Source organism: Capsella rubella, unplaced genomic scaffold (assembly GCF_000375325.1).
Source record: "Capsella rubella cultivar Monte Gargano unplaced genomic scaffold, Caprub1_0 scaffold_1, whole genome shotgun sequence".
In the NCBI taxonomy this organism is placed as follows: Eukaryota; Viridiplantae; Streptophyta; class Magnoliopsida; order Brassicales; family Brassicaceae; genus Capsella; species Capsella rubella.
Genome location: NW_006238923.1, coordinates 5,388,351 through 5,414,047, shown reverse-complemented (window position 1 = coordinate 5,414,047; position 25,697 = coordinate 5,388,351). Strand labels below are relative to the sequence as shown.

Below are 25,697 nucleotides of genomic sequence, written 5' to 3'. Positions count from 1 at the left end.
TATTTTGTTCTTTGCTGCAGTAAGCTATATATTTGTTTGTACAGGACAACATTGGCCCTTTCTATTTTTGTTCCTTCTTTTGTCCCAAACAAAAAACACTCCTCTTTGTGTCTCCCCACCTTTCACAAATTATGATTTCAATCAATCAACACTAACTTGACCACAATCGCTGGACACACTATATAACGTATATCTTTGTGGTGGCGAAAATAATACATACACATAATTTTACTGCTTTGCATATTTTAATATTTGTTTTAAAACATATTAAGATCTTAATTTATGGCAATTTTTGTTGAAAGCGTGTGCTATCAAGAAGTTTTTGGATATATACATACTTAAGTCCAATGACCAAGGAATAAATAAGCAAATCAACAACATAAACAAAAAACAAATAATAAGACTACAAAACGTTTGTCTCTTTCTTTCTTTTGCATATTTGTCCGTCCGTATACACATATTAATCGCTTTCTTAAAACTATAGATTATTCTTCTAATGAACACTGTTTAACTTCTATACATATATAATATATGAATACATATCTATCCTAATACCTAAAGATTGATTTGAATTCTATATAGTTTGACAACCCATCATGTGTGTATGTATCTTATCTTTGCATAAAATCAAATAATAAATTATATATTTATTTTCTTACAAAAGAAGGAAATGGCGGGACCTCCATAATTTTCTAGAGGTTTGGTTTGTTCGTATCGTATTAATCCAATAAACAACTCAAATAACCAATGAGAATGGACCAAAACATTAGCTTTAACATATGCTTTTGCCTCCTCTTGATCTCGACTCCACCACTATAAATAAGCTCTCCAATCTCTTCCCATCACCAAGCAGCACACTTCTCACAAGAAATATATACAAACATCTATCTAATTTATAACTTCTTTTTGTTTCAAAAAAAAACAAAAGCAGAAACAAAGAGCAAGATGCCTGCAATGCTAACAGATGTGTTTAGAGGCCATCCCATTCACCTCCCACACTCTCATCACCAACCTGACTTCACATCCCTCCGTGAGCTCCCGGATTCTTACTCGTGGACCCCCAAAGACGATATCCTCTTTGCTGCTGCTGCTGCTCCTTCTCCTCCGACCGCGGTTGATGAAACCATCCCTTTCATCGATCTGGACCATCCTGACGCGGCCAACCAAATCGGTCATGCATGTCGAACTTGGGGAGCCTTCCAGATCGCCAACCACGGCGTGCCTTTGAGACTTCTGCAAGACATTGAGTTTCTCACCGGTAGCCTCTTCGGGCTACCCGTCCAACGCAAGCTAAAGGCTGCTCGGTCTGAGACAGGTGTCTCCGGCTATGGCGTCGCTCGTATCGCATCTTTCTTTAACAAACAAATGTGGTCCGAAGGTTTCACCATCACTGGTTCCCCTCTCAACGATTTCCGTAAACTTTGGCCCCAACTTCACCTCAACTACTGGTACATAGTCACACACTCAACTCAATCCAATACATTTCTACCTATATTTGTATAACGTTAATTAGTCATGGTTATAAGAGTCTTATACAAATACTAATTATATAAACTTTCTAACTTTAACAGAAAACAAAAAAGAAAAGATATAAAAAAACGTAAACGAAATTTATTATCATTTAAGGTAAAAGGTCCGCAAACATTGGACGCCCTATAGGTAGTAACAAGGGGCATAGATAGATAACAGAAGCAACCGAAACTTTGCCATGTCCTCGGAGTTTAGTGGCTTTTAAGAGTTAAGACCATATATGAAATCTAGTGCATTGGACCCCATCTCAAGATTTCGAAGATATATTTCTTTTAGTTTTACTGAAGAAAACAAAAAAATCCAACTAGCTTTTCTATTTTTTTTTTCTTCTTTTTATATAATAAGGTCGTACAAATATGTATTGTATGTATATGCAAATTGAGGAGTACCTTTTATCTTTTATGTTTCTTTTTCTTTCTTTAATGTCAACTCTCATCTCATATGTACTAATTAGATGACTACAATTCGATTTTTTATCAATTAACAGCGACATCGTTGAAGAGTACGAGGAACGAATGAAAAAGTTGGCATCCAAATTGATGTGGTTAGCGCTAAGTTCGCTTGGGGTCAGCGAAGAAGACGTTCAATGGGCCAGTCTCAATTCAGATTCAAACTGGGCCCAAGCTGCTCTCCAGCTAAATCACTACCCGGTCTGTCCTCAACCTGACCGAGCTATGGGTCTAGCCGCTCATACTGACTCCACCCTCCTAACCATTCTGTACCAGAACAATACCGCCGGTCTACAAGTTTTTCGCGATGATCTTGGCTGGGTCACCGTGCCGCCGGTTCCCGGCTCGCTCGTGGTCAACGTCGGGGACCTCTTCCACATCTTATCCAACGGATTGTTTAAAAGCGTGCTGCACCGCGCTCGGGTCAACCAAACCAGAGCCCGGTTATCAGTAGCTTTCCTTTGGGGTCCGCAATCTGATATCAAGATATCACCTGTACCGAAGCTGGTTAGTCCGGTTGACACGCCTCTATACCGATCGGTCACATGGACAGAGTATCTTCAAACAAAAGCTACTCACTTCAATAAAGCTCTTTCAATGATTAGAAATCACAAAGAGGAATGACGCACTAGTTGAGATTAATCTCGATCGGCCTAGTTATATATTTTGATTAATAAACTTGTTGTAAATTAATATTCCAGTGATAATAGTATCATTGTTTGTCCTCAATCGTATCTGTTACACATAGATAACAATTTACGAGGAAAAACACACATCTAGCACTTTCCCGAATCGTCCCATGACATGTTGCCACTAATGAGAATCTCATTATAATATAAGTATAACTCTGCAATTATGCTTCTAGGGTGCCAAGAAATTCTATGATTGTAACACTAAAAAAATCTATTTCTTTTTTTATAAAACATCAAGGACAAACTACACGGTGTTATTTTCAGAGTCCCACCACAATTCATATTTGTTTTGTTGCTATTTGTCAGGTTGTCTGAAAATAAAATAACAAGGCACATCTTAGACAACCCCTATGTCTACTCTATAAAAGAAAACGAAAACGACGATAAACAAATTACATTATTATTATCTTATAACTTTTACAAGCAATATCTTCACTCTCGATATGGCCCATGTCTGTGGAATTTTTTTCTTTTAGATTTGTTATTTGATTAGAGAAGCAATTAGCTATAGTCTATTTCGTATAACGGAGACTTGAACTGGTGTTTGGTTTAAGGCCCATGGTAATATAAACAAGGCCTACTATATAGGCAAGCAAGGACAAATATACTAGCATTTTTGTTATATAACCGAACAGAAAGAGGAAAAAGGACTAAACCGTAACCTTTGTCGACTCATTTGAGTTTTATTCAAGGAAGGAACCAAAGAAGAAAGAGGTCTAAAACACACTATTTAGTTTCAAATACATGATAAGTGCATATTACAAAAGGGTATAGGTTTTGGTGGGAAAATGATCAGAGTGGGATACCACAGTAGACCTTGGTCATGGTACGGTGAGCCTTGAGATGAGCCTCCAATGTCTCATAGTACTCAAGAAGTCCATCATGACGAAATGGTTTGTACGCTAAAGGATGGTCCTTGTCCACCATCTCCTCTGGTGTCGATATGGTTCCTTCTTGGAACGAAAAGAACCCTAACGAATACCTCATTTCCACGCTCTCCATCTCAACCTTGTGATAACACGCCTTGATTCTGTCGTTGCTCCACGCCTGATGATTTCATATAACCTCATAATTGTAACAGCATGCATGAAACTTGAACTACTGGTTAAGGAAATTCAGCTTACCATGATGGCATCGCCTGCTATAACAACAAACCGGGTTGGTGAAGGGGTAAAAGGATACCAAACATCCTCTTTATCGGATTTCAACATGAGTCCGGTTATGTGGTTCTGATGGAGGATGGAGACGAAGCTCTTGTCCGTATGAGATATGAACTTCCTGTTGGGTTCTCCATTAGGAAGTCTCCTGTATTTTAACAAGCGAAGAAGGTACCGTGTTCCTTCTATGTGTTTCTCTGCGTCCTTCTCCAAGTTATAGCTCTCGAAGAGCATCCTTATCACAAGTTGCTCGAGGTCCGCTTGCATTTTCCCATATGCATGAATGGTTTCACTATAATACATAAAGCGAGCGCTAATAACATAGTAGTTAAGGAAGACTTCTGAGAGTATTAAGTTACTTGATAAAAATATGATACCAGAAACGGTCGTTGTCATGATGATCAGGCCACATAAGACGAGAGAATCGGCGGCACTGTTGAACATCGTTGACTTGGTCAACACCGAGGCCTTCATGAACGAGCTGACCATCTGACATCATGGTGATGTAGCCGTGTCCGGCCTTGTGGTTCTCGTTCTTCATCTTGGTTTGCTGAGGAAGATCAAGTACTTCCTTAGCGGCCTCCAAAATAGACTGATGAAGTTCTGTTGGAAAGTTGTTGTATTCCGCCACGAACCATCCATGATGCTCCATGGCTTCACGGACGCTGTCTCTCGTTGAGTTCCAGATCTTTGTGTCCGGTTTCATGTTCTTGTCAGAAAGGTTGATGATCGGAAGCTCTGGAGTCTCATTCCCACGCATTTTTACTCTAAAGCATCGTAGTTAGTTAATCAGAAAATAATTGGAAAAGCCATACAATGTTATAAACTGTGTATATATATTTGTTCATCCTATATTAATATATGATCCAAGAAAATAAACTATAAAATCACAAAATGCGTACCTGTTTTAGTACCCACTCTTAGAGTTTTTTTTTTAGTTTACGTACTGATATGACGACGATGTGTTTATATACTCACATTGAAAGATGCTTCATACGATAAACTCATGTAAAAGATCAATTTGTAAAGATGCTTCTCCTTGGCGTCCTTGTGCGAATCAATTTTAAAATCCTCATGTCGCTATACATTCCACGTATACAATCATACGAAAAAAGCATATACAATAAGATAAACCGTAGTGTGTTATTTACTGGGTCTATTTTGGGCCTAAAGGCATACATACACATATTAAAAGCCCAGAATGTTCTATCCTTGAACCGCTTGGTAGAAACCCGGTTTGACATTTTCTAATTTCTCAACTGTCACCAAAAAAAAAAAAAAGGTAAGAAAAAAGACCTTTGACTTTGCAAAGCCGCCGACGTTGACCGTCTTCTCTCTCTATCCCACACTTGTTGCTTTGGTTGAATATTTGGTTACAGATAAGGAAAATAAAAAGCTCGACGGCGGCATTATTATGCTTTTCTCTTTCCCCAAAGATTCACATTCCTCCTCCCACCGGAAAAATCTACGCAGATGTGGAGGCAATGGCGGCGACGGCAGTGGCCATCATCCCATCTCCTCCTTATCCTCCTCATATTTGCAGCTCCTCTCCTCCGTTCCTCTTCCGCAATTGATTTCCTCTACAATTCCTTCAGCTCCGCAACCAACAGAACCGACGTAGTCCTCATCGAAGATTCCCGAATAGAATCCAGCGTCATCAACCTCATCAACGACTCCGATCCGCTCTCTCTCGGACGCGCTTTTTACCCGCGAAAGCTATCAATCATACCCGATCCAACTCGAAACCCGACCCGGCTCTCATCTTTCTCAACTTCCTTCGTCTTCTCCATCCTCCCTGACATATCCACAAGCCCTGGCTTTGGCCTTTGCTTCGTCCTCTCCAACTCCACCTCCCCTCCAAACGCCCTCTCCAGCCAGTACTTCGGTCTCTTCACTAACACCACTGTCCGATTCAACGCTCCTCTCCTCGCCGTCGAGTTCGACACCGGTCGGAACTCTGAAGTCAACGACATCGACGGAAACCACATCGGGATTGACCTTAACAACGTTGAATCCACCGCATCCGTCACCGCTGCTTACTACGATTCTGTTAATAGAAGCTTCGTTCCCTTTGATATGCGTAATGGACAAAACGTCCAAGCTTGGATTGATTTTGATGGCCCTAACTTCGAGATCAACGTCTCCGTCGCTCCCGTCGGTGTGCGTCGACCTCTCCGGCCAACGCTTACCTTCCGTGATCCGGTTATCGCCAATTACGTCTCCACCGATATGTATGTTGGCTTCTCTGCCTCCAAAACGAATTGGGTTGAAGCTAGAAGGATACTAGCTTGGAGCTTGAGTGATACTGGAGCTCTTCGAGATATCAACACTACGAATTTACCTGTTTTCTTGCTGAAATCTTCGTCGTCTTCTCTTTCAACCGGCGCAATCGCCGGGATCGTTATCGGTTGTGTTGTCTTCTTAGGGCTAATTGGATTTGGGGCTTTTTTGATTTGGAAGAAGCTAATAAAAGAGGAGGAAGAAGAAGAGGTCGAGGAGTGGGAGTTAGAGTTTTGGCCTCACCGTTTCAGCTACGAAGAGCTCGCCGCCGCTACGGACGTTTTCTCAAACGATCGTCTTCTTGGATCCGGCGGATTTGGCAAAGTCTACAGAGGGGTTTTGCCCAACAACAACAGTGAGATCGCTGTTAAATGCGTGAACCACGATTCGAAGCAAGGTTTGAGAGAATTCATGGCGGAGATCTCGAGTATGGGTAGGCTGCAGCATAAGAATCTGGTTCAAATGAGAGGATGGTGTCGCCGTAAAAACGAGCTGATGCTTGTCTACGATTACATGCCAAACGGAAGTCTTAACCAGTGGATCTTCGATAATCCGAAAGAGCCAATGCCGTGGCGGAGAAGGCGTCAGGTGATTAACGATGTCGCGGAAGGGCTTAACTATCTTCACCATGGATGGGACCAAGTGGTGATTCACAGAGATATCAAATCAAGTAACATCCTTTTAGATGCCGAGATGCGTGGCAGGTTAGGGGACTTCGGTTTAGCCAAGCTTTATGAGCACGGTGGCGCTCCAAACACGACTCGCGTGGTTGGTACGTTAGGGTATCTGGCACCGGAGCTAGCGTCTGCGGCGGCGCCTACGGAGGGGAGCGATGTGTACAGCTTCGGTGTGGTGGTGTTGGAGGTTGTTTGTGGGAGGAGGCCGATAGAGTACGCTGAGGAGGAAGATATGGTGCTTGTGGATTGGGTTAGGGATTTGTACGGCGGAGGGAGAGTGGTTGATGCGGCGGACGAGAGGGTGAGGAGCGAGTGTGAGACGATGGAGGAAGTTGAATTGTTGCTCAAGTTAGGTCTGGCTTGTTGTCACCCTGATCCAGCCAAGCGGCCTAATATGAAAGAGATCGTTTCACTCCTGCTTGGGTCACCTCAAGAGGATTTGTTGACTGGCCTCACGCCGGCCGCCGACGCAGACTCTGCGGCTGCTCACGCCTGAGTTGATTCTTTTTTGTTTTTGATGGCCTTTTGTTTTTGTTTTTTGTGAGAGGAATAGTATATTTGAGACAGATACAAAATGGGCTAATAGGCCCGTTGATATTGTACAAAAACCTATTCAGATGCAAAGACATTACCAGACAAATTTATAGAAGTACTGTACGTAGCAGACATTTTTTTGTATTTTTTTTTTCATTTTAATGGTTTTTGTAATGTTTCTTTTTTCTTTTTCTATATATGAATGCAACTTGAGTAATAAAGTGTTTAAATTATCTAGAATTCAGAAACTAATTACTATGGCAACATGAATTATAAAAACAAAAGTTTTCAAAAACTCTTTTTCCGATTAAAAAGAGAAAATTACAAGGCATAATTACGAATGAACTCATAATTAAATCAGAAATAAAAAACCAGATTATATCTACGTTACATACTGTAGTAAGCACCTGTTTCTTAATATTTTTTTCTTCTATGACTTAGGGGGTGTTATTGGATTTAGGTTTTTAATTACCTTATAATACTAATGGATTTAAAAGTTCAAAGGATTTCTACTGCATATAACGTGGATTTAGGAAGTGGTTTTAGTGGATTTGTGATGATTTACTTTTCAAAAAAACGTGGATTGTTTTGGTTTTTTAAGTCAATATAACTTTATTAATGAATAAATTTATTATCATTATTTTCCATCGTCACCTTTCTCCTTCGATGGTGATGGAGATGACCTTTCCATATCCAGATTCAAACTATGCTCAATTCCAGTGTTCCAATTGCTCTATACAATTCTAATTCAAAATCTTAATGGGAAACTTGCTTGAAGCGACGCGATGAGTTTTCGAACATCGATTCCATAACATCGGTAACTTTGATGGGTTGTGGTGTGATTCTATAAAACGATTATAACTTTCTGTGATGAAGAAAAAAATGAGATTAAATTTATAAAAAAAAAAGACAAAATTTTTTTTAAATATATATTTACATGAAATCCTCCAAAATACAGATGAAAATGATTGGATTTGTTTTACTCATGATCTCGCTTAAAAAATCCAATCAAATCCATTATAACAAAAACGTAGGAAATTCAAATCCATTTTGAATAACAAATGATTTTAATGTATTTCAAAATACATCAACAAATACTTGATTCAATAACAGCCTACTTTTAAAATACATCAAAATCCATTAAAATACGGGATCCAATAACCCCGCCTTAGTAAATACTTTTCTTTAATCTCTCTTAATTTACAAGCAGTATATTCTCTCTCGATATGTGCAAGGAAATATGATCCATGTTTGTGTAAATTATAATTAATTAGAATTTTTTTTTTTGGAACACCATTAATTAGAAAATAAATAAACTATTTTCAACTAGAAACGTTCGACTTGGACGAATAAAATATGATTTAGCGACAATTTACCAAATCATCTCTAATAGTTTGACGTAATTAATTGGCCTACCAATAAACAAAGAAATGGCCGCCCTAATTATAAGGAAAAGCGAATAGTACTGACGAGACGTTCTCGATGAAACTGGAAGAGAAATGTAGTGTATGAAGTTGGCAGCTTCTAAGAAAGTGGTTGTGTCATTAATATTTAGGGGGTTTTGAAGAGGTTAACGACGACTACCTTTCACAATTCATGGTTCGATTAGAATCTTCGACTCGGACTATTTTTACAAGACCCCAAACAAATCGGTCAAACTGTATGTAGTGTAACAGTACCTTTTTTTCTAACCATTACATAAATAATAGTATCTCTTTTATCCATCGGGAAGTCAATCTATATTTAAATATTACCTATAAACTACTCCATATATATTGGATTATTAAGAAACCCCAAACACATAACATTATCTATTAAAATGCAAGATTTAGTTTTAAATCAACAGAAGATACTTAAAATATTATTTTGTTATATATTTTCAAAGATGAAAAGTCCAAAGAATGATACAATTCAATTAAATAATGGCGGATTTAGGATTAGTAACAAGCAGCTGCCATGACAGCTTAACGAGAATAGAGAATCGTCAACGTTTCAAACTCACTATTTTGTATTTTACAACATTCCCTTTTTTTTCTTCTCGCGTTAGAAATCGTTCAAGTGTTTTTGATCTTGTAACTAAAGATCTTTGTGCCCATATTAAAGTTATATGGTTGCATTTATAATGACAAAGACAAACAAAAACAAACAAACTGTGCAACATGATTGATACTACATTAAAAACATGATCATGTTCAAACCCTTTTTTAAGAAATTCCAGTTTCACACTGTTGTACCACGATTCTTGAGATAAAAGTTATTATGACTTTAGGGTGGGATCAATTAATAATGACTTTTTTTTTTAATTGCTCCTTCTAGATTTCCCAGACAGAGTCACAGCTGACGTAATAGTTTCTTTCTTTTCTTTATTATGAAATTCAAAAGCCCACAAGAGAGAAAAGCGTTGAACGTTTATATTTATTCGTCACGTTCCGTCTCTGATTTTTCAACCTTGGTGAAGACTTCAGAAGAGACATACATATACATGCATGTGTCTAAATTGTGAAATCTCCTCAATGCTTATATATATATATATATATATACGTAACACAAACCCCTACATTTACTTCATCTTCCATCTAAAACTCCCTCTTCAGTTTTCTCATATATGTCTAAAGAACTTGTTCTTTGATAAATCTTTCATTTTTTTTATAATAAATCTTTGATCTGACATAAACCAAAAACAAAAAAGAGAGAAGATAAAAAAGAAAGGAAGGCTTTTGATTTCTTGGATACAAAATGGAGGGAACTAGCTTCCAGAAAGCGAGTAACAGTTTGAGAAGAAACTCGTCGGTGTGGAGGAAAGATTCAGGAATGGAGATTTTCTCGAGGTCGTCTAGAGAAGAAGACGATGAAGAAGCTTTGAGATGGGCTGCTCTTGAAAAGCTTCCCACTTTCGATCGTCTCAGGAAAGGTATTCTCACTGCCTCACACGCCGGAGGAGCCATCAATGAGATCGATATTCAGAAGCTCGGGTTTCAGGATACGAAGAAACTGCTTGAGAGGCTCATCAAAGTCGGTGACGACGAGCATGAGAAGCTCCTATGGAAACTCAAGAAACGTATCGATAGGTATTAAAAAGCTTCTCCTTTTAGCTTAGCTTTTAATCAAAACAGAGTAGCTCTGTTTTGTTTGATGGTTCATATCGGGACTACAATGTTATTGTGTGTAATTACAGAGTTGGAATCGATCTCCCGACAATAGAAGTTCGGTTTGAAAATCTAAAAATTGAAGCAGAGGTTCATGTTGGAGGCAGAGCTTTACCGACGTTCGTTAATTTCATGTCCAACTTTGCAGATGTAAGAATGAGTTTTTACTTAATTCGTTTCTTTGGTATTCAAACAAAAACAATAATTCTCTAACAGATGATTCCTTCTTCATTGATATTAACAGAAGTTCCTGAATACTCTGCACCTTGTTCCAAACCGAAAGAAGAAGTTCACTATACTCAACGACGTCAACGGAATCGTCAAGCCTGGCAGGTGAATCTTTAGAGTCCCTTTAAAACCATTTTTAAAAACTTGAAAGTATTTTTTATTCAGAAATTGTTGAAAGATACTTAGAACTTGTTGACCGATGACCATTTTTGAATTGTGCAGGATGGCTCTGCTCTTGGGTCCTCCAAGTTCTGGTAAAACGACCCTCTTGCTTGCCTTGGCGGGAAAGCTTGATCAAGAACTAAAGGTACTACCATATCTCTTTATTTTGTGAATTTCATGTGAGTGTTGTTTTGTTTTTTTGTTTTTATCTACAATAGTATGATTTGTGTGAATCAATTATAAATTTCATTCTTTGGTCTTGTAGCAAACTGGAAAAGTGACATACAATGGTCATGGAATGAACGAGTTTGTGCCACAAAGAACAGCTGCGTATATCGGCCAAAACGATGTTCATATAGGTGAAATGACTGTTCGGGAGACTTTTGCTTACGCCGCTCGTTTCCAAGGTGTCGGTTCGCGTTATGGTGAGTTTTTAACAATTCCTCGTTTTCTATTTTCTCAACACATTTCGCTATGTTGGTTTTTGCTAAATCACCTATGTTTTCGTTACGCATTAGATATGTTGTCGGAATTGGCAAGAAGGGAGAAAGAAGCAAACATAAAACCTGACCCTGATATTGATGTCTTCATGAAGGTTAGTTACTATATAACTTGTATTACTTCCCTCAAAACTTCAACCTTGTGAATAGGGCTTCTCATAACTATTATTCCTTTACAGGCCTTGTCAACAGCAGGTGAAGAAACAAATGTGATGACAGATTATACCCTCAAGGTATAGTTTCATTAAGAGAATTATGAAAGTCTTATGCTAGAAACCATCTAAGCTCTTTGGTAAATTCTACAGATCTTAGGTCTTGAGGTCTGCGCAGACACTATGGTTGGTGATGACATGTTGAGAGGTATCTCCGGAGGACAAAAGAAGCGTGTTACTACAGGTGAAATGCTGGTTGGACCGTCGAGGGCTCTGTTCATGGACGAGATATCGACTGGTTTAGATAGCTCAACAACGTACCAGATAGTGAACTCCCTCAGAAACTATGTTCATATCTTCAATGGGACAGCTCTGATCTCTCTCCTTCAGCCTGCGCCAGAGACATTCAATCTCTTCGATGATATCATTCTCATTGCAGAAGGTGAGATCATCTATGAGGGACCTCGCGATCATGTCGTGGAGTTCTTTGAGACCATGGGATTCAAATGTCCTCCAAGAAAAGGCGTCGCTGATTTCCTTCAAGAAGTAAGACTTGATTCATCAGAACAAAATTATATGAGTGATTTTGTTCCATGTCTTTATCGATGACTACTCTGGCAGGTGACATCAAAGAAAGACCAAATGCAGTATTGGGCACAACCTGATAAGCCTTACAGGTTCATAAGAGTGAGGGAGTTTGCAGAGGCGTTTCAATCATTCCACGTTGGGCGGAGATTGGGAGATGAGCTCGCTTTGCCCTTTGACAAGACAAAGAGCCATCCGGCTGCTTTAACCACCAAGAAGTATGGAGTTGGAATAAAAGAACTTGTCAAGACAAGCTTCTCAAGAGAATACTTACTCATGAAACGAAATTCCTTTGTTTACTACTTCAAATTTGGACAAGTAAGTGATCACACATGGTACCAATTCTTTACATCCTGATATAAAATATCCTTGTCTCCAAGACAGAATCATGGAAACGTTGTTGCTTTCTTTGCTTCCATGTGTTTACAGCTACTAGTAATGGCATTCTTGACTATGACGCTTTTCTTTCGGACGGAACTGCAAAAGAAGACTGAGGTGGATGGAAATCTTTACACTGGAGCCTTGTTCTTCATTCTTATGATGCTCATGTTCAATGGAATGTCCGAGCTTTCAATGACCATTGCAAAACTTCCTGTGTTTTACAAACAAAGAGATCTTCTCTTCTACCCTGCATGGGTATACTCTCTGCCTCCTTGGCTCCTCAAGATCCCTATAAGCTTTATTGAAGCAGCTCTCACAACATTCATCACTTACTACGTCATTGGCTTTGATCCCAACGTTGGAAGGTACATACATATACCAAACAAGTAAACGTGAATACTTATGGAGGATCTGCTAAGAGTTCTCTTGGTTTTCTGTAGGCTGTTTAAGCAGTATATTCTGCTCGTGCTCATGAACCAGATGGCTTCTGCATTGTTTAAACTAGTGGCAGCATTGGGAAGAAACATGATCGTAGCAAACACATTTGGTGCATTTGCGATGCTCGTCTTCTTTGCCTTGGGTGGTGTGGTACTTGCACGAGGTATGAGTTCATGCACATACATTTGTGCCCACTTTCCATATACTCATACCAACAGCTCATCACTGTTTTTTCATTGACCTGATCAAAACAGAGGACATTAAGAAATGGTGGATATGGGGTTATTGGATCTCCCCAATTATGTATGGACAAAACGCAATCATGGCTAACGAGTTCTTCGGACACAGTTGGAGTCGAGTAAGTATCACCCTCCTCCCCTATCCCCTCTAGATACGGAAGAAGGTATATCCTTTTAGACATGACTGATACGTTGTTTGTATTACAGGCTGTTCAAAACTCAAACCAAACACTTGGAGTTACTGTCCTCAAGTCTCGTGGGTTCTTACCCCATGCATACTGGTACTGGATTGGAACTGGAGCCTTACTTGGATTCGTCATATTGTTCAACTTTGGTTTCACGCTGGCTCTGACGTTTCTGAACTGTATGTAATCACTCTATTGTGCTTGATTATATCTTCTATTACAAAAGCTGTTTATCTCAAAACTCTGTGAACTTTCTTTGCGTACAGCCTTGGGAAAGCCTCAAGCTGTTATTACAGAAGAGCCTGCAAGTGATGGGAACGAGACAGAACTTCAGTCTGCTCAGTCAGACGGTGTAGTTGAAGCCGGTGCCAATAAAAAAAGAGGAATGGTGCTACCATTTGAGCCACATTCAATTACCTTTGACAATGTTGTATACTCAGTTGACATGCCCCAGGTAATATCCTTGCTCAAGGATTTCTTCATTAATGCAAGAAATTTCCTACTAATCTTTCTTGTGATTTCTTCTGCACAGGAAATGATAGAGCAAGGCACACACGAAGACAGACTTGTCCTGTTGAAAGGTGTGAATGGTGCATTCAGGCCAGGCGTGCTCACGGCTCTCATGGGTGTCTCTGGCGCTGGCAAAACCACTCTGATGGATGTACTTGCTGGAAGGAAAACCGGTGGTTATATTGATGGCAACATCACCATTTCCGGTTATCCTAAAAATCAAAAAACATTTGCCCGTATCTCAGGATACTGTGAACAAACTGATATTCATTCCCCACATGTCACTGTTTATGAGTCCTTGGTTTACTCAGCCTGGCTCCGATTACCTAAAGACGTTGATGCAAACAAGAGAAAGGTTATTCAGAGACATTATCATTTCCAGAAGCAAAATGAGGAAACTGAAATTATACTAACAATCTTGGTTGTTGTTTTGGTACAGATGTTCATAGAGGAAGTGATGGAGCTGGTGGAGTTAACCCCGCTTAGGCAAGCACTGGTTGGACTACCTGGTGAGAGCGGGTTGTCAACAGAGCAACGAAAGAGACTGACCATTGCAGTGGAGCTGGTTGCAAACCCTTCCATCATCTTCATGGATGAACCTACTTCAGGATTGGATGCACGAGCTGCTGCCATCGTTATGAGGACTGTGAGGAACACGGTCGACACTGGCAGAACCGTCGTCTGTACCATTCATCAGCCTAGTATCGACATCTTTGAAGCCTTTGATGAGGTATTAAAAATTACATTCAAAATGAATATGAAAAAGGACTTTCAATCATTTGTAACATGTTTGGTTATGCATATGCAGTTATTTTTGCTGAAGCGCGGAGGTGAGGAAATCTATGTTGGACCTCTTGGCCACGAATCAACCCATCTGATCAACTATTTCGAGGTAATATATACGACAGAGATGATCACGATAATCTTAAATTAGATTGGAAGAAGCAAACATGGACTGAATATGTATTGTTGACACTGAAACAGAGTATTCAAGGAATCAACAAGATCACAGAAGGGTACAACCCAGCAACCTGGATGCTTGAAGTCTCAAACACATCTCAAGAAGCGGCTTTAGGAGTCGATTTTGCCCAACTCTACAAAAATTCAGACCTATACAAGTAAGAACATTTTACAGTCAAGTTGAAATCGAATTACAGCAGGATTTTATCTCACCAATAACTTTCTCTCTAATAGGAGAAACAAGGAGCTTATCAAGGAGCTAAGCCAGCCAGCTCCAGGATCAAAAGATCTGTATTTCCCAACACAATACTCGCAATCCTTCTGGACACAATGTATGGCTTCTCTATGGAAACAGCACTGGTCCTACTGGAGAAACCCTCCTTACACCGCCGTCAGATTCCTCTTTACCATTGGCATTGCTCTCATGTTCGGCACAATGTTCTGGGACCTTGGAGGCAAAACGTAAGCAAAACGTTCCAAAAAAACCTTCATGCTAGGTCTCGAGATTGGTCTGATTTGAGTTTTTTTTTTTTCATCTTGCAGGAAAACGAGACAGGACTTATCCAATGCAATGGGTTCAATGTACACAGCCGTTCTCTTCCTCGGGTTACAAAACGCCGCTTCAGTGCAACCAGTCGTCAACGTCGAAAGAACAGTCTTTTACAGAGAACAAGCCGCTGGAATGTACTCTGCCATGCCTTATGCTTTCGCTCAGGTAATTCAAAAGAACCATCCGAGTGAAAGTTCACATTTTTTTCACACCCAACATCCCAAAAATTCATGAAAAATCTCTTCTTTGATTTCCCTAGGTTTTCATCGAGATACCATACGTCCTCGTGCAAGCGGTGGTGTATGGTCTCATCGTGTACGCGATGATAGGGTTCGAGTGGACGGCGGCGAAGTTCTTCTGGTACCTCTTCTTTATGTACGGATCATTCTTAACTTTCACCTTCTACGGCATGATGGCTGTGGCTATGACGCCTAACCACCACATCGCCTCCGTCGTCTCCTCCGCTTTCTACGGCATCTGGAATCTCTTCTCCGGTTTCCTCATCCCTCGTCCCGTAAGTCAACTGTTATTGTTCTTTAATTTCAAAATGGGCCAAAACTTTTTTTAGTATTAAATATTGACCCTAAACTTTTGTATGAAACAGAGTATGCCAGTATGGTGGGAATGGTACTACTGGCTTTGCCCAGTTGCATGGACATTATATGGGTTAATCGTATCACAGTTCGGTGATATCACGGAGACTATGGCTGATAGTGAAACTACTGTGAAGCAATACATTAGAGAATTCTATGGATACAGAGAAGGTTTCTTGGGAGTGGTCGCCGCCATGAACGTCATCTTCCCTTTACTCTTTGCCGTTATCTTTGCTGTCGGAATCAAGAGTTTCAATTTCCAAAAACGATAAGAGTCTAAGTAGTTCTTTTTTTTTGCATTCTACTTTCTGTAACATAAGAAATACATTTTTTGTTTATTATACTGTTCATTTTTCTTGTTTGTAATGCCGTATTGATATTAATAAAAGGATGATCAACAACACTGGATTTAGATTGAATCCCCTAACTAATGTTACATACAGAGAAGTTCCTATCTTATAAGAAGTGTAACAGACAAAACAAAGCCAAATATAATCCAGGTTTCCTGTGTAAATAATCTTAAACAATCCCTTAATGCGTGTATTCCTCCTATTTTTTCTTTCTAACTTCCACATGAACATTCTCCATCTCTAAAGTGGTGAAAATGCTCAGCATCTCTTACTGAGATTTCTCTTCTTACTGTTTTGGAGATGAACTTTACTGTATCGTGGCAACTTTCACACATATTGAGATTCTTTGTTACCCAAATAGGCATTCCTGGGACCGTATTGATCAAACCAAATGCAATGGCTTTTCTTTCGCTATGTCCACAGAATATCTCATCTCTCGATATCTTTGTCTCATCCATAGAACTCGATTCTGAACTTGTAGTAAGCTCAGCTTCACTCATTTTCTCATAGAACCCCTCTAAAACAGTGTTGATCTCTTTTGTTTGAGGATGGTACTTGTCATCGCTAAGAAAGGCGTGAACTTTACCCTTTACTTCAACCCAACTGCATCCTGCATCAACCGTTAGCCCGTTTTCTTTCATCATTCTTCTCACTTTTGCAACTTCTCTCCATTTCCCACAATCAGCATACATATTACATAACAGAATGTAATACCCAACACTATCTTTGTCCAGCTCAAATATGCGCTGCGCTGATAGCTCACCAAGATCAATGTTGCGGTGAATCCTGCAAGCGTTAAGCAAAGCTCCCCATACGGCTGGATCTGGGGTTACTGGCATTTTCTGAATAAACTTGTGTGCTTCTTCTAACTCTCCTGCACGACCAAGCAAATCAACCATGCAAGCATAGTGCTTCAAGTTTGGGGTAACACCATACTCCTCCATAGTGCTGAAGTACATCAAACCTTCTCTCACCATTTGGGATTTGCTACAACCACATAACAATGAGATGAATGTAATCTCATCTGGCCTTACTCTGGACTTAACCATTTTGTCAAATAGCTCCACCACCACCGACCCTTGACCCCGTTCTGAATATCCAGTTAGGAGAATGTTCCACGATGAGACATCTTTTTTCTGTGAGTTGAACTGATTCCAAGCAATGTTCATTCTCCCACACCTTACATACATGTCTAAGAGTGCATTTGGAAGAAAATCATCAAGCCCCACTCCTGTTCTCAGTAAATGAGCATGAATCTCTTTCCCACACATCAGAGCCCCGATTCTAGCACAAGCTGCTAATGCAGCTGTTAAGGTTATTGCATTTGGTTGCAACGCCATTTTCATTTGTCTGAAGAATATCAAGGCCTCAAAACACCGGTTGTTGAGTCTTAGCCCTGCAATTATCGATGTCCAAGATATAACATTCTTGCGTGGGATGTTATGAAAGATGTCCAAGGCCTTATCAATGCATTTGCACTTCGAGTACATATTAATGAGATTGTTTGCAACAATCACATAGGAAATGAGCCTTGCCTTAATTGCAAGCTTATGGATCTCAACACCTGTGTCAAGATCACCTAGAGTAGCACAAGCAGATAGAACAGCAGCTACTGTTATCTCGTCTGGCTTCACAGAATCTTGATCCATCTTTCTGTAAGTGTCTATGGCCTTCTCGGGAAGAAAATTATACTCATAGCCTGAAATCATAGTGGTCCATGAGACAATGTCTTTACGCTCCATTCTGCTGAACAGCTTTTCCGCTTCACGCCATGACCCAGCATTTAAGTACATCTGCGTTAAAGAGTTGCAGACAGATATGTCAACAGCGAAACCCGTGCTTATCACATAAGCATGAATATCCCTTCCTAATCTTCCAGCTCCAAGAAGCTCACAAGCAGAGATAACACTTGTCATGGTCATCAAATCAGGATCAACGGAAAGCCCACGCATTGCAAAGAATAGCTCCAATCCTTCATAACACATCCCATTCTCAAAATACCCCGAGATCATTGCGTTCCACGAGATTATATCTCTCCTAGGCATTCTATCAAAAAGCAACCTCGCGCTCTTCACATCACCACACTTCACATACATAGTAATCAAAGCATTCACTACATCAATATCCAATTCATATCCGTAGCGAACCACATGAACATGAACCTCTCTTCCTCGAGCTAAATCAGGTATACCTCCACAGGTTCTCAATACACAGGGGAATGTATAGACGTCAGGTTTCACACCACCAACCCACAACATCCTATGATACAAACACATCGCCTCGTCAAGATAGCCTTGCTTTGCGTAGCCACCGACCAACACATTCCAAGAAAACAAGTTTCTCTCAGACATTTTACCAAAAACATACCAGGCATCGACCAAATTACCAAACCTCACAAACATAGCGAGAAACGCGTTACCGAGTACAACACCCAGGCTGCTCATGGAATTGAGAGCAATGGAGTAAACCTTAGAACCTTCCTCCTGCGCTCTCTTCCACTCGCACAGCCTGACCAAAGCCACAAACACATCTTCGTCAACAGGAACCCGCAACTCCAGCATAGAATTGAGAAGCTTCATAGCTTCCTCCAGCTTCCCGTTGGCGCATAGCCCATGTAATTGAGAATTCGAAAAGTGGGTACTGCTAGAACTCGAGCTAAGAACAGATAGTCCTTGAGATTTTCTCAAGAAAAGTTTCCGAATTCCAAAATTCCAATAGAAATGAACGTTTCTGTACTTGAAAGCCTTGCTCTGGAAAGAGTTGGACTTGCCCGGATTGAGATAAAAGTAAGGACTTTGAGCAGAAGACGCCATCGTAGGAGAGACAGAGCAAAGAACATGGTCACACCTCGTAGAGGTTTTACATTTGGGGTTTTAAGGCGAGAAGATAAAGTCGACAAAACTTCTTCTTCATTAACGGATGATCTTTTCACTTCAAAACTTCGTCGTTTTCGCCTTAATTTACTCCCACAATTATTTTGTAATCGTGAGCTGTTTGTTCACCAAAATTGGTTAGAATCTTTTAGGTATAATTTTAAAATGACTGGAGTTGAGTCACTTTAATCTAAATGTGATATACATATTGGGTTGAATCAACACAGTGAGGACAGAGTAAAGATTATTGAACTTGAAACATTTATTACTTTCGTATTGGTTGGTATCAAGAGAAGAGCAACAACGAAAAAACATATGACTAAATGATTAATTTCAGGGCTTCTCACACTATCAAAATCTCACTCCGACCAAAACGTCAAAACAGTCACACAACCAATCCCAAACAAAGTTTTATCCTGTCCTCATCTAAATGTTGGTTGGAGTAGATTTCTCCGATAGCTGGCTCGCGGATTCTCCTGGTGGCGCATCCTCCTTAGACACGACAGGAATCTTGACTGATGAAGCTCTCTCCAATTCCTTCTCAAGTTCTTCTTCAGACATAAGAGTGTTGAACTGTCCCTCCAGCGACTTAGCTGCAGCTAACCATGCAGTGACTATACCGAGCAGGATGATTCCAAGGTAAGGTGTGGAGTTGGCGAGTGAGCCGAATGTAAGGATCATGAACTGCTGGATTAGGGCACCGCCTGATTTCCCCAATGGATTGCAGACTACGTCAATTGCAGCTTTGCCTTTAACCTGCAAATCAATGGCACAAACCGCAACCTGTAAAAACCCAAGATCAAAAGAATGCAACTACTTTCTTTAAGAGAAAAAGTGAGAAACCTTGGTGTCCTCGTCCAATGGGATATAAGCCATTTCTTTGCAAGGATCGAACAAGCTGTACTTGGCGCTCTTGCTGAAAATATTCTGGAGGGCACCTACGTACACAGCTGCGAGTAGTGGTGTCATACCAAGCTTGGCAACCACTGGTGCGAATGGGCCACCAAACAGTATCAGAGAGAAGAAGGCAACGCCGGTCAATAGCAGAACAGTTGGCGTGATCTTTGCAGCTACTCCCCAACCATACTTCTTGAACACATATTGGCTGAGAAGCATCATTGTGAATGTTGCAATACCCGTGCATGTTGAGAAGTCTCCCATAAATGCTGAGTACTCGTTCGGGCTAGGGAACTGCGTTGAAAGAAAGGATTTTTAAGGTTCTTAGATGAAAGTGTTGTAGTAGTAGTAGTAGTAGTAAACAATACATTGTCAATGAAGATTTTGTTAACCTGAGCTTTAAGCTTTGATTTCCATGTGACTTCGACAAGATTGATACTAATTCCATATGCAACCACCAAAGTAGCAAGATCCCTAATGTATGGTGATGACACCAAGAACTTCAAGCTCTCCATTGTTCCCATTTGTGGTTTCACCTGTCCAAATCAGAAGAAACCTCATAAGCGGCGCATTTAATTACATAGAAAACATAGTATTTTGTATGTTCAGCCACATAATTACCTTCTTCTTCTTGCTACGGGTTGGGAGAGGCACATATCTATTCACCCACCAGTAGAGGAAACAGATGGCGAGGCCCATCCCCACGACAATACTCATCATAGCTTTTAATGAAACAGCCCAGCCATCAACTCCAGGGCCAAGATTCTTTCTCATATTAGAGAAATATTTCACAGTTCTTCCTGAGAAAATAAGTGCAACATTGGCCCCCAGTCCAAACAAAGGATAGAACTTTTTGGCTTCGTCAACCGTTGTAATCTGCCATTAAAAGATTGCATGCAAGTTAATTCACAAACAGCATAGATATTTGACTCAAAAAGGGTTCCAAATCTTCAAAGACTGCCTAACTTATTACCATAAGTCTATGTAGGACAAGTAGTATCAGAAAAAAGAGGAGTGTATTCACCTGATTGGCAAATCCCCAGAAGAGAACTGAGACCACAACACTACCCCAAAGCTCAGCCATAACATAGAACAAACAGAAACTCCAAATCCGCATAATTGCGAGAGGACCCATGAATCTGGGGCCGAGCGTTGCAAGGAGCTTATCAGCCAGAGCCTCAGGATGAATCAAGTTGCTGAGAGGGTACATCACAAAGCCAAAGGCTCCAAAGTAGACAATGAAAGGAACAATAACAGTGTAAAAGAGAGCCTTTTTGGAGAGAACATTGGAGAGTTTGGTGTATAGCAGCATAAACCCAATAGCCATAGGAAGATTCACCCATGTCTTCAAAAAGGGTATAATTTCAGCAGAACTTCCTTTCGCCGTCACCACCAAAACATCCTTGGTGTCCCTAAGGATTGTGTAATTGAAAAGGATGCAAAAGAACATAAGCCCTAAAGGCACAATCTTCTTCAGAGTCGTGACCTCCACACCAAAAATCTTAGGTGATACCGCCATAGCCGCCGTGTCTCCTTCGTCGAACACATTCCCGTCACCGGCCGCCGCAGCCTCCGCCTTGCAGATGAATCCTCTGCTTCTCTCCTTGTGGGAAACCGAAATCCCAAGTGGGATTGACTGAAAGGCTTGAAATTTGGTGTGCCCATTAGAGGATAAGGACAAGGCAGGTAAGTTTGTGGTGAAAAGTCTTTGCTTTAAGCCAAGAGAAGGTTGGAGAATCCTCCTAGCTCCGATGGGTTTAGCAGGTAAAGAGAGAATTCCTCTGGTTTGAATGAGACCTTCCATCTCTCTATCTCTCTCTCTTGAACACTGGAGCTAAAACCCAGAGAGCAAGGGGGATATAGGAAGGAGGAGATAGAGAGACGATAAGGTGACTCTCTGGGTAAGAGGAGAAGAGAGTTGTTTATTTAGACAGTGGGAGTGAAATAATTTCTGAAATGGGCGGATTTTGGCACCTCGGACCAAAAAAAACCCTAACGGGGTTTCTAATTAGTAGTAATTACCGTCTAAATGTTCGAAGCTATAATCCTTGTCAATTAGATGACGTGTCGGAATTTTGTGATTTTTTTTTGTAATGACGTGCTAACTTCACATATTTCGTCAAATGAAGAAGAATTATTAATTACTTAAAGATGATTAAAATGCGTGAATTGGGTACTTTGATATGCAATGTTTATAGAAAAAATCTGCAACTTGTGTACAACAATGAGTGCCCCTTAGAATCGTATTGTTTATTGAGAAAAAGGTGTGTATTTTTCCATTAGAGACATCAGACAACGACTTTGATAGGTATATAATATCTACTAGCAGCATGCATCATGCTCTACTTTTTAATTAATAGAAAACTCTTAAGACAAATTGATGGGTATTACTGTATTAGTATTGTTTAGCATTTGATAGTCGCAGATTTTAAATGAGTATTTAGTATCTTTACTATTCAGTTTAGTAAACTCAATAAACAAAGATTGGTCCTAGTAAACTCAGCTCATGAAACAATGAGAGATCTAAAAAGGAAAAAAGAAGCAAATCTCGATAAGTTATTTTGATTGATGGAAACGAGGGCTTTGATTTACGTGTACCAACTTGGGAAATGGCTCCAATGACAATGAGGTGTGTTGTTGGGACTGCGAAGATCCCTTCACCCTTCCCCTTCAATTAGACAAGAATCCAAAAAAAAACAAGTGGGAGCTAACTTTTTATGAATTGCGTCTTATAAAGCTCCACGTCTCATCAATATCAGCGATAATGTCAGTCGCAAAAACATTACAGGTCTAGTGGAGACAATGCACGTGAAGCCCAGTCACCTTTATAAACACATACGAAATGGGCTTTCTCAGCTAAACCCAATACGAAGCCCGTTAATATCCCCTTCTCGTGCATCTAGAATTTTTTTTTTGTTCCATTTGTTTTTTTTTGCTTTCCAAATATTACATTCCAAACGAGTAATGATGATCGTAAACATCATTTTACTACTATTTATATATCAGGAATTCTAGACTCAGGAGGTTTTTATTTAAATTAAGCTACTGAAGTTTCTACCAACATGGATAAGAGGTTGATCAATCAAACCAAAGATTCAGAAGGCGGATGGTGTTGTAGCTGCAACACAACTCAATCTAAGAGATCAGAGAGAGGAGTCTTCTTGAAGGGATCGGCTTTAGCGAGCTGAGCAGCTAATCCTTTGTTGGGGAAGATGTTATCAGCTTTCATTCTATCATTCATTCCGTAAGCTGGAGCTTTGGCATTGACATAAGCTTGGATAAGGGCTTGGTATGCCCTGAAGCGAGATTGATAACCGGCTTGCTTCATCCTCTCGAAGATTTTCTCTGTGTTGTGGACATCACCCCTTTTCACATACTCGTCCATCACATGCATGAAGGAGCTCATCAACGGTTTTATCTGTTTCGACTGTGTTGCCTTGCTAAGCGCAGACTCAGCCTTTTCAACTTCCCCGACTTCCACATAGAGCTTGATCACTGCATCCCACGTTAAGGCCCCAATACTGCACCCACTGTCTGACATCTGCTTAACAAGATCCTTACCCTCTGAGACCATCTTGTGATCAATATAAACTTTCAAGAGAACGGAGTAAACATTAGAAGAAACTCTATGACCCATCTTCAATATCTTCTCAAAAATCGCCTCCGCTTCTTTGACTTTATCAATCTTTCCAAAAGCCAAGATTGCAGCAAGGGACTCGTTGTAACGAGGTTTTTCTTCACAGATCTTCCAAATTCTAGTCACCTCATCCGCCCTTTGGAGAAAGCCATAGATGGAAAGCAAATCCTTGCACACATGCCGATTTTCCTCCAAGCTTTCACCTTCCATCTCTTTCAGCACTTTCTCAGCCTTCTCTTTTAGCCCAGCTGATGCATAGTTTCTTGCAATGATAGATTGTGCACGAAGGTCAAGCTCGACACCTTCACTTTTCATTGTCTCCAAAATTTGTTCCATCCCAGTTATGTCATTCATTAATCCTTTGATATCAATCAGGATTTTGTATGTGTTAAGACTCGGTTTCAGATTTTCCTTCTCCATCAGCAATAGCACATCCGCTATTTTCTTCTTGTTGACCCTCCTGTAAAGAATAAGCATCTGATCACAAGCAAATGTTGACAGAGGGAATCCCAAGTCCCTCATTTTGTTGAAAACTTCTTCTGTTTTCCTCACATTGCTTGTCGCTGCATAATTTGACAGGAGGGTACGGTAGACCAATTCCCCTCTAAAAGATTCCGGGATTCTTTCAATATAAACTTCTCCCTTGTACAGGCCTCGTACCTTGGATATCAGATCAAGCCGAGAAGCATAATCTCTCTCCTCCAATTCAAACTGCTTATGTTCGTCCAACCATTCTGTCATCTATACAAACAACAATACAACGCAGAAATGAAAGAAGACACTTAAAAAACCTAAAGCAGACAAAATCTAAAGTCTAGACACCAAACTGAGAACCAAGCTAGTTTCTTTGATTATGAACAAACTGATCGACATTAATATTCAGCTAATGTAGAAACAAAACGTAATGTGTACCTGCAATGCTCTCCCATACATGCGACGTTTACGGAGTTCTAACATCGCGTTTGCTAACTCTGTGCGGTTGATCTCCTTTCCTTCTTCAATCCATTTATCAAGTGCACTCGCTACAGCCACACCTGAGACAGAAACAATGGCCTTAAACAGCTCCGATGATCTGCTGCCTACCACTAATTTACCAGCCTCAGAACCAGGGACGAGTAGTTCCAGTTCTGCTCCTTCAGTGTCCCCCTCATCTTCACTATCACCACTAGTCTGGTCAGGAGTTGCAAGGTCGGAATTTCCGTTTTCGAGCTCTTCTTCATCTTCCTCTCCGGCAGTTTTAGCACGAGCATCTGAGGAAAGTGAACGTCTTCCGGTACAGGAAGACCAAGAGAGCTCGTAAAATCTAGGAAAACCTTCAGATTTATCATGTATCAAAGCATTTGTAACAATAGCACCGGTCCTTTCTCCCGATGGTATATCTAGATTAGAGTACACAGCATTGTAAGCTCCTAGTCGGAGACTTTGGCTTCTGAAAATTAGAAATAATAGAAAGCTGCTCAATTACCATAAACTCTGAATACCACCACTCATAACAGACAAGGAGCATTTCATGGCGCGTCTAAAGACTAGTCGTTGTTTCATCTACTTGTATATCGTATTTCGGGTAAGAGAAGACAAATGAAATAGTAACTTAAGAAGGATCTCAAATGGTCTAAGAAGAAATTAATATAACTATATATAATCGAGGAAGCTAACCTCCGTAAAACCTTGGAAAGAGCGAACATTTCTTCTCACCGGCACGGCACTGATCTGCTTTGTAAAACACACAGACCAAACAAAATCAGAAATGGAAGAAGAAGAAAAACCATTTTTACAAGGTCGGATTTTGACCAAATGTCAAGCATTTCCTTCACCAAGATTAGATACCAGAAAAAGAAGAGATGATTACAGAGTGAAACTGGAGAGCAGACGAATTGAGCACGACCGAAAAGCCAAAACCAGGAGAGCAAAGAGCAAAAATGAAGGGTTTAGGGTTTTTTAACTGCGTCTTATTTCCCTTCTTTCTTTTGTTGTTTGTTTTCTTTATACAGT

At 40.2% G+C, this 25,697-nt stretch overlaps 7 protein-coding genes across 10 annotated transcripts; 3 read left to right on the top strand and 4 right to left on the bottom strand.

The window, feature by feature from the left end:
• The first annotated feature begins 859 nt into the window (after positions 1-859).
• On the top strand, positions 860-2,815 carry LOC17899159 (gibberellin 3-beta-dioxygenase 1). The gene is made up of 2 exons (XM_006305102.2): positions 860-1,448; positions 2,018-2,815. The coding sequence occupies exons 1-2, from the start codon at positions 946-948 to the stop codon at positions 2,601-2,603; spliced, it is 1,089 nt and encodes a 362-aa protein (XP_006305164.1). The 5' UTR covers positions 860-945; the 3' UTR covers positions 2,604-2,815.
• A 418-nt stretch (positions 2,816-3,233) lies between these two features.
• Positions 3,234-4,816, bottom strand: LOC17898159 (probable 2-oxoglutarate-dependent dioxygenase AOP1). The gene is made up of 4 exons (XM_006303585.2): positions 4,731-4,816; positions 4,206-4,595; positions 3,796-4,120; positions 3,234-3,718 (listed from the first exon to the last, which is right to left on the bottom strand). The coding sequence occupies exons 2-4, from the start codon at positions 4,586-4,588 to the stop codon at positions 3,464-3,466; spliced, it is 963 nt and encodes a 320-aa protein (XP_006303647.1). The 5' UTR covers positions 4,589-4,595; positions 4,731-4,816; the 3' UTR covers positions 3,234-3,463.
• Positions 4,817-4,967: 151 nt separating this feature from the next.
• Positions 4,968-7,463, top strand: LOC17897250 (L-type lectin-domain containing receptor kinase S.1). Its single transcript, XM_006304758.2, has one exon. The coding sequence runs from the start codon at positions 5,302-5,304 to the stop codon at positions 7,279-7,281; it is 1,980 nt and encodes a 659-aa protein (XP_006304820.1). The 5' UTR covers positions 4,968-5,301; the 3' UTR covers positions 7,282-7,463.
• A 2,440-nt stretch (positions 7,464-9,903) lies between these two features.
• Positions 9,904-16,220, top strand: LOC17900402 (ABC transporter G family member 40). The gene is made up of 22 exons (XM_023789033.1): positions 9,904-10,387; positions 10,495-10,615; positions 10,710-10,798; positions 10,916-11,000; positions 11,121-11,280; positions 11,374-11,450; positions 11,535-11,588; positions 11,661-12,053; positions 12,129-12,410; positions 12,522-12,838; positions 12,914-13,074; positions 13,166-13,269; positions 13,358-13,514; positions 13,602-13,789; positions 13,868-14,200; positions 14,285-14,575; positions 14,654-14,737; positions 14,830-14,963; positions 15,040-15,267; positions 15,349-15,520; positions 15,615-15,869; positions 15,960-16,220. Exons 1-22 carry the CDS (start codon positions 10,056-10,058, stop codon positions 16,218-16,220), a joined length of 4,278 nt encoding a protein of 1,425 aa, XP_023644801.1. The 5' UTR covers positions 9,904-10,055.
• A 15-nt stretch (positions 16,221-16,235) lies between these two features.
• Positions 16,236-19,137, bottom strand: LOC17897063 (pentatricopeptide repeat-containing protein At1g15510, chloroplastic). Its single transcript, XM_006306253.2, has one exon. The coding sequence runs from the start codon at positions 19,109-19,111 to the stop codon at positions 16,511-16,513; it is 2,601 nt and encodes an 866-aa protein (XP_006306315.1). The 5' UTR covers positions 19,112-19,137; the 3' UTR covers positions 16,236-16,510.
• Positions 19,138-19,413: 276 nt separating this feature from the next.
• On the bottom strand, positions 19,414-22,028 carry LOC17897243 (ADP,ATP carrier protein 2, chloroplastic). Its single transcript, XM_006306950.2, has 5 exons — positions 21,093-22,028; positions 20,690-20,944; positions 20,461-20,604; positions 20,015-20,362; positions 19,414-19,927 (listed from the first exon to the last, which is right to left on the bottom strand). The coding sequence occupies exons 1-5, from the start codon at positions 21,870-21,872 to the stop codon at positions 19,598-19,600; spliced, it is 1,857 nt and encodes a 618-aa protein (XP_006307012.1). The 5' UTR covers positions 21,873-22,028; the 3' UTR covers positions 19,414-19,597.
• Positions 22,029-22,962: 934 nt separating this feature from the next.
• Positions 22,963-25,652, bottom strand: LOC17897024 (pentatricopeptide repeat-containing protein At1g15480, mitochondrial). 4 transcript variants are annotated; one of them, XM_006306993.2, is made up of 4 exons: positions 25,555-25,652; positions 25,362-25,415; positions 24,618-25,134; positions 22,963-24,446 (listed from the first exon to the last, which is right to left on the bottom strand). In XM_006306993.2, exons 2-4 carry the CDS (start codon positions 25,388-25,390, stop codon positions 23,199-23,201), a joined length of 1,794 nt encoding a protein of 597 aa, XP_006307055.1. In that variant the 5' UTR covers positions 25,391-25,415; positions 25,555-25,652; the 3' UTR covers positions 22,963-23,198. The 4 variants fall into 4 exon arrangements, with proteins under 4 accessions (XP_006307055.1, XP_023645289.1, XP_023645291.1 ...); XM_023789521.1 differs by having other exon boundaries at positions 25,533-25,623; XM_023789523.1 differs by having other exon boundaries at positions 25,362-25,418; positions 25,533-25,593.
• Between the last annotated feature and the right edge of the window lie 45 nt (positions 25,653-25,697).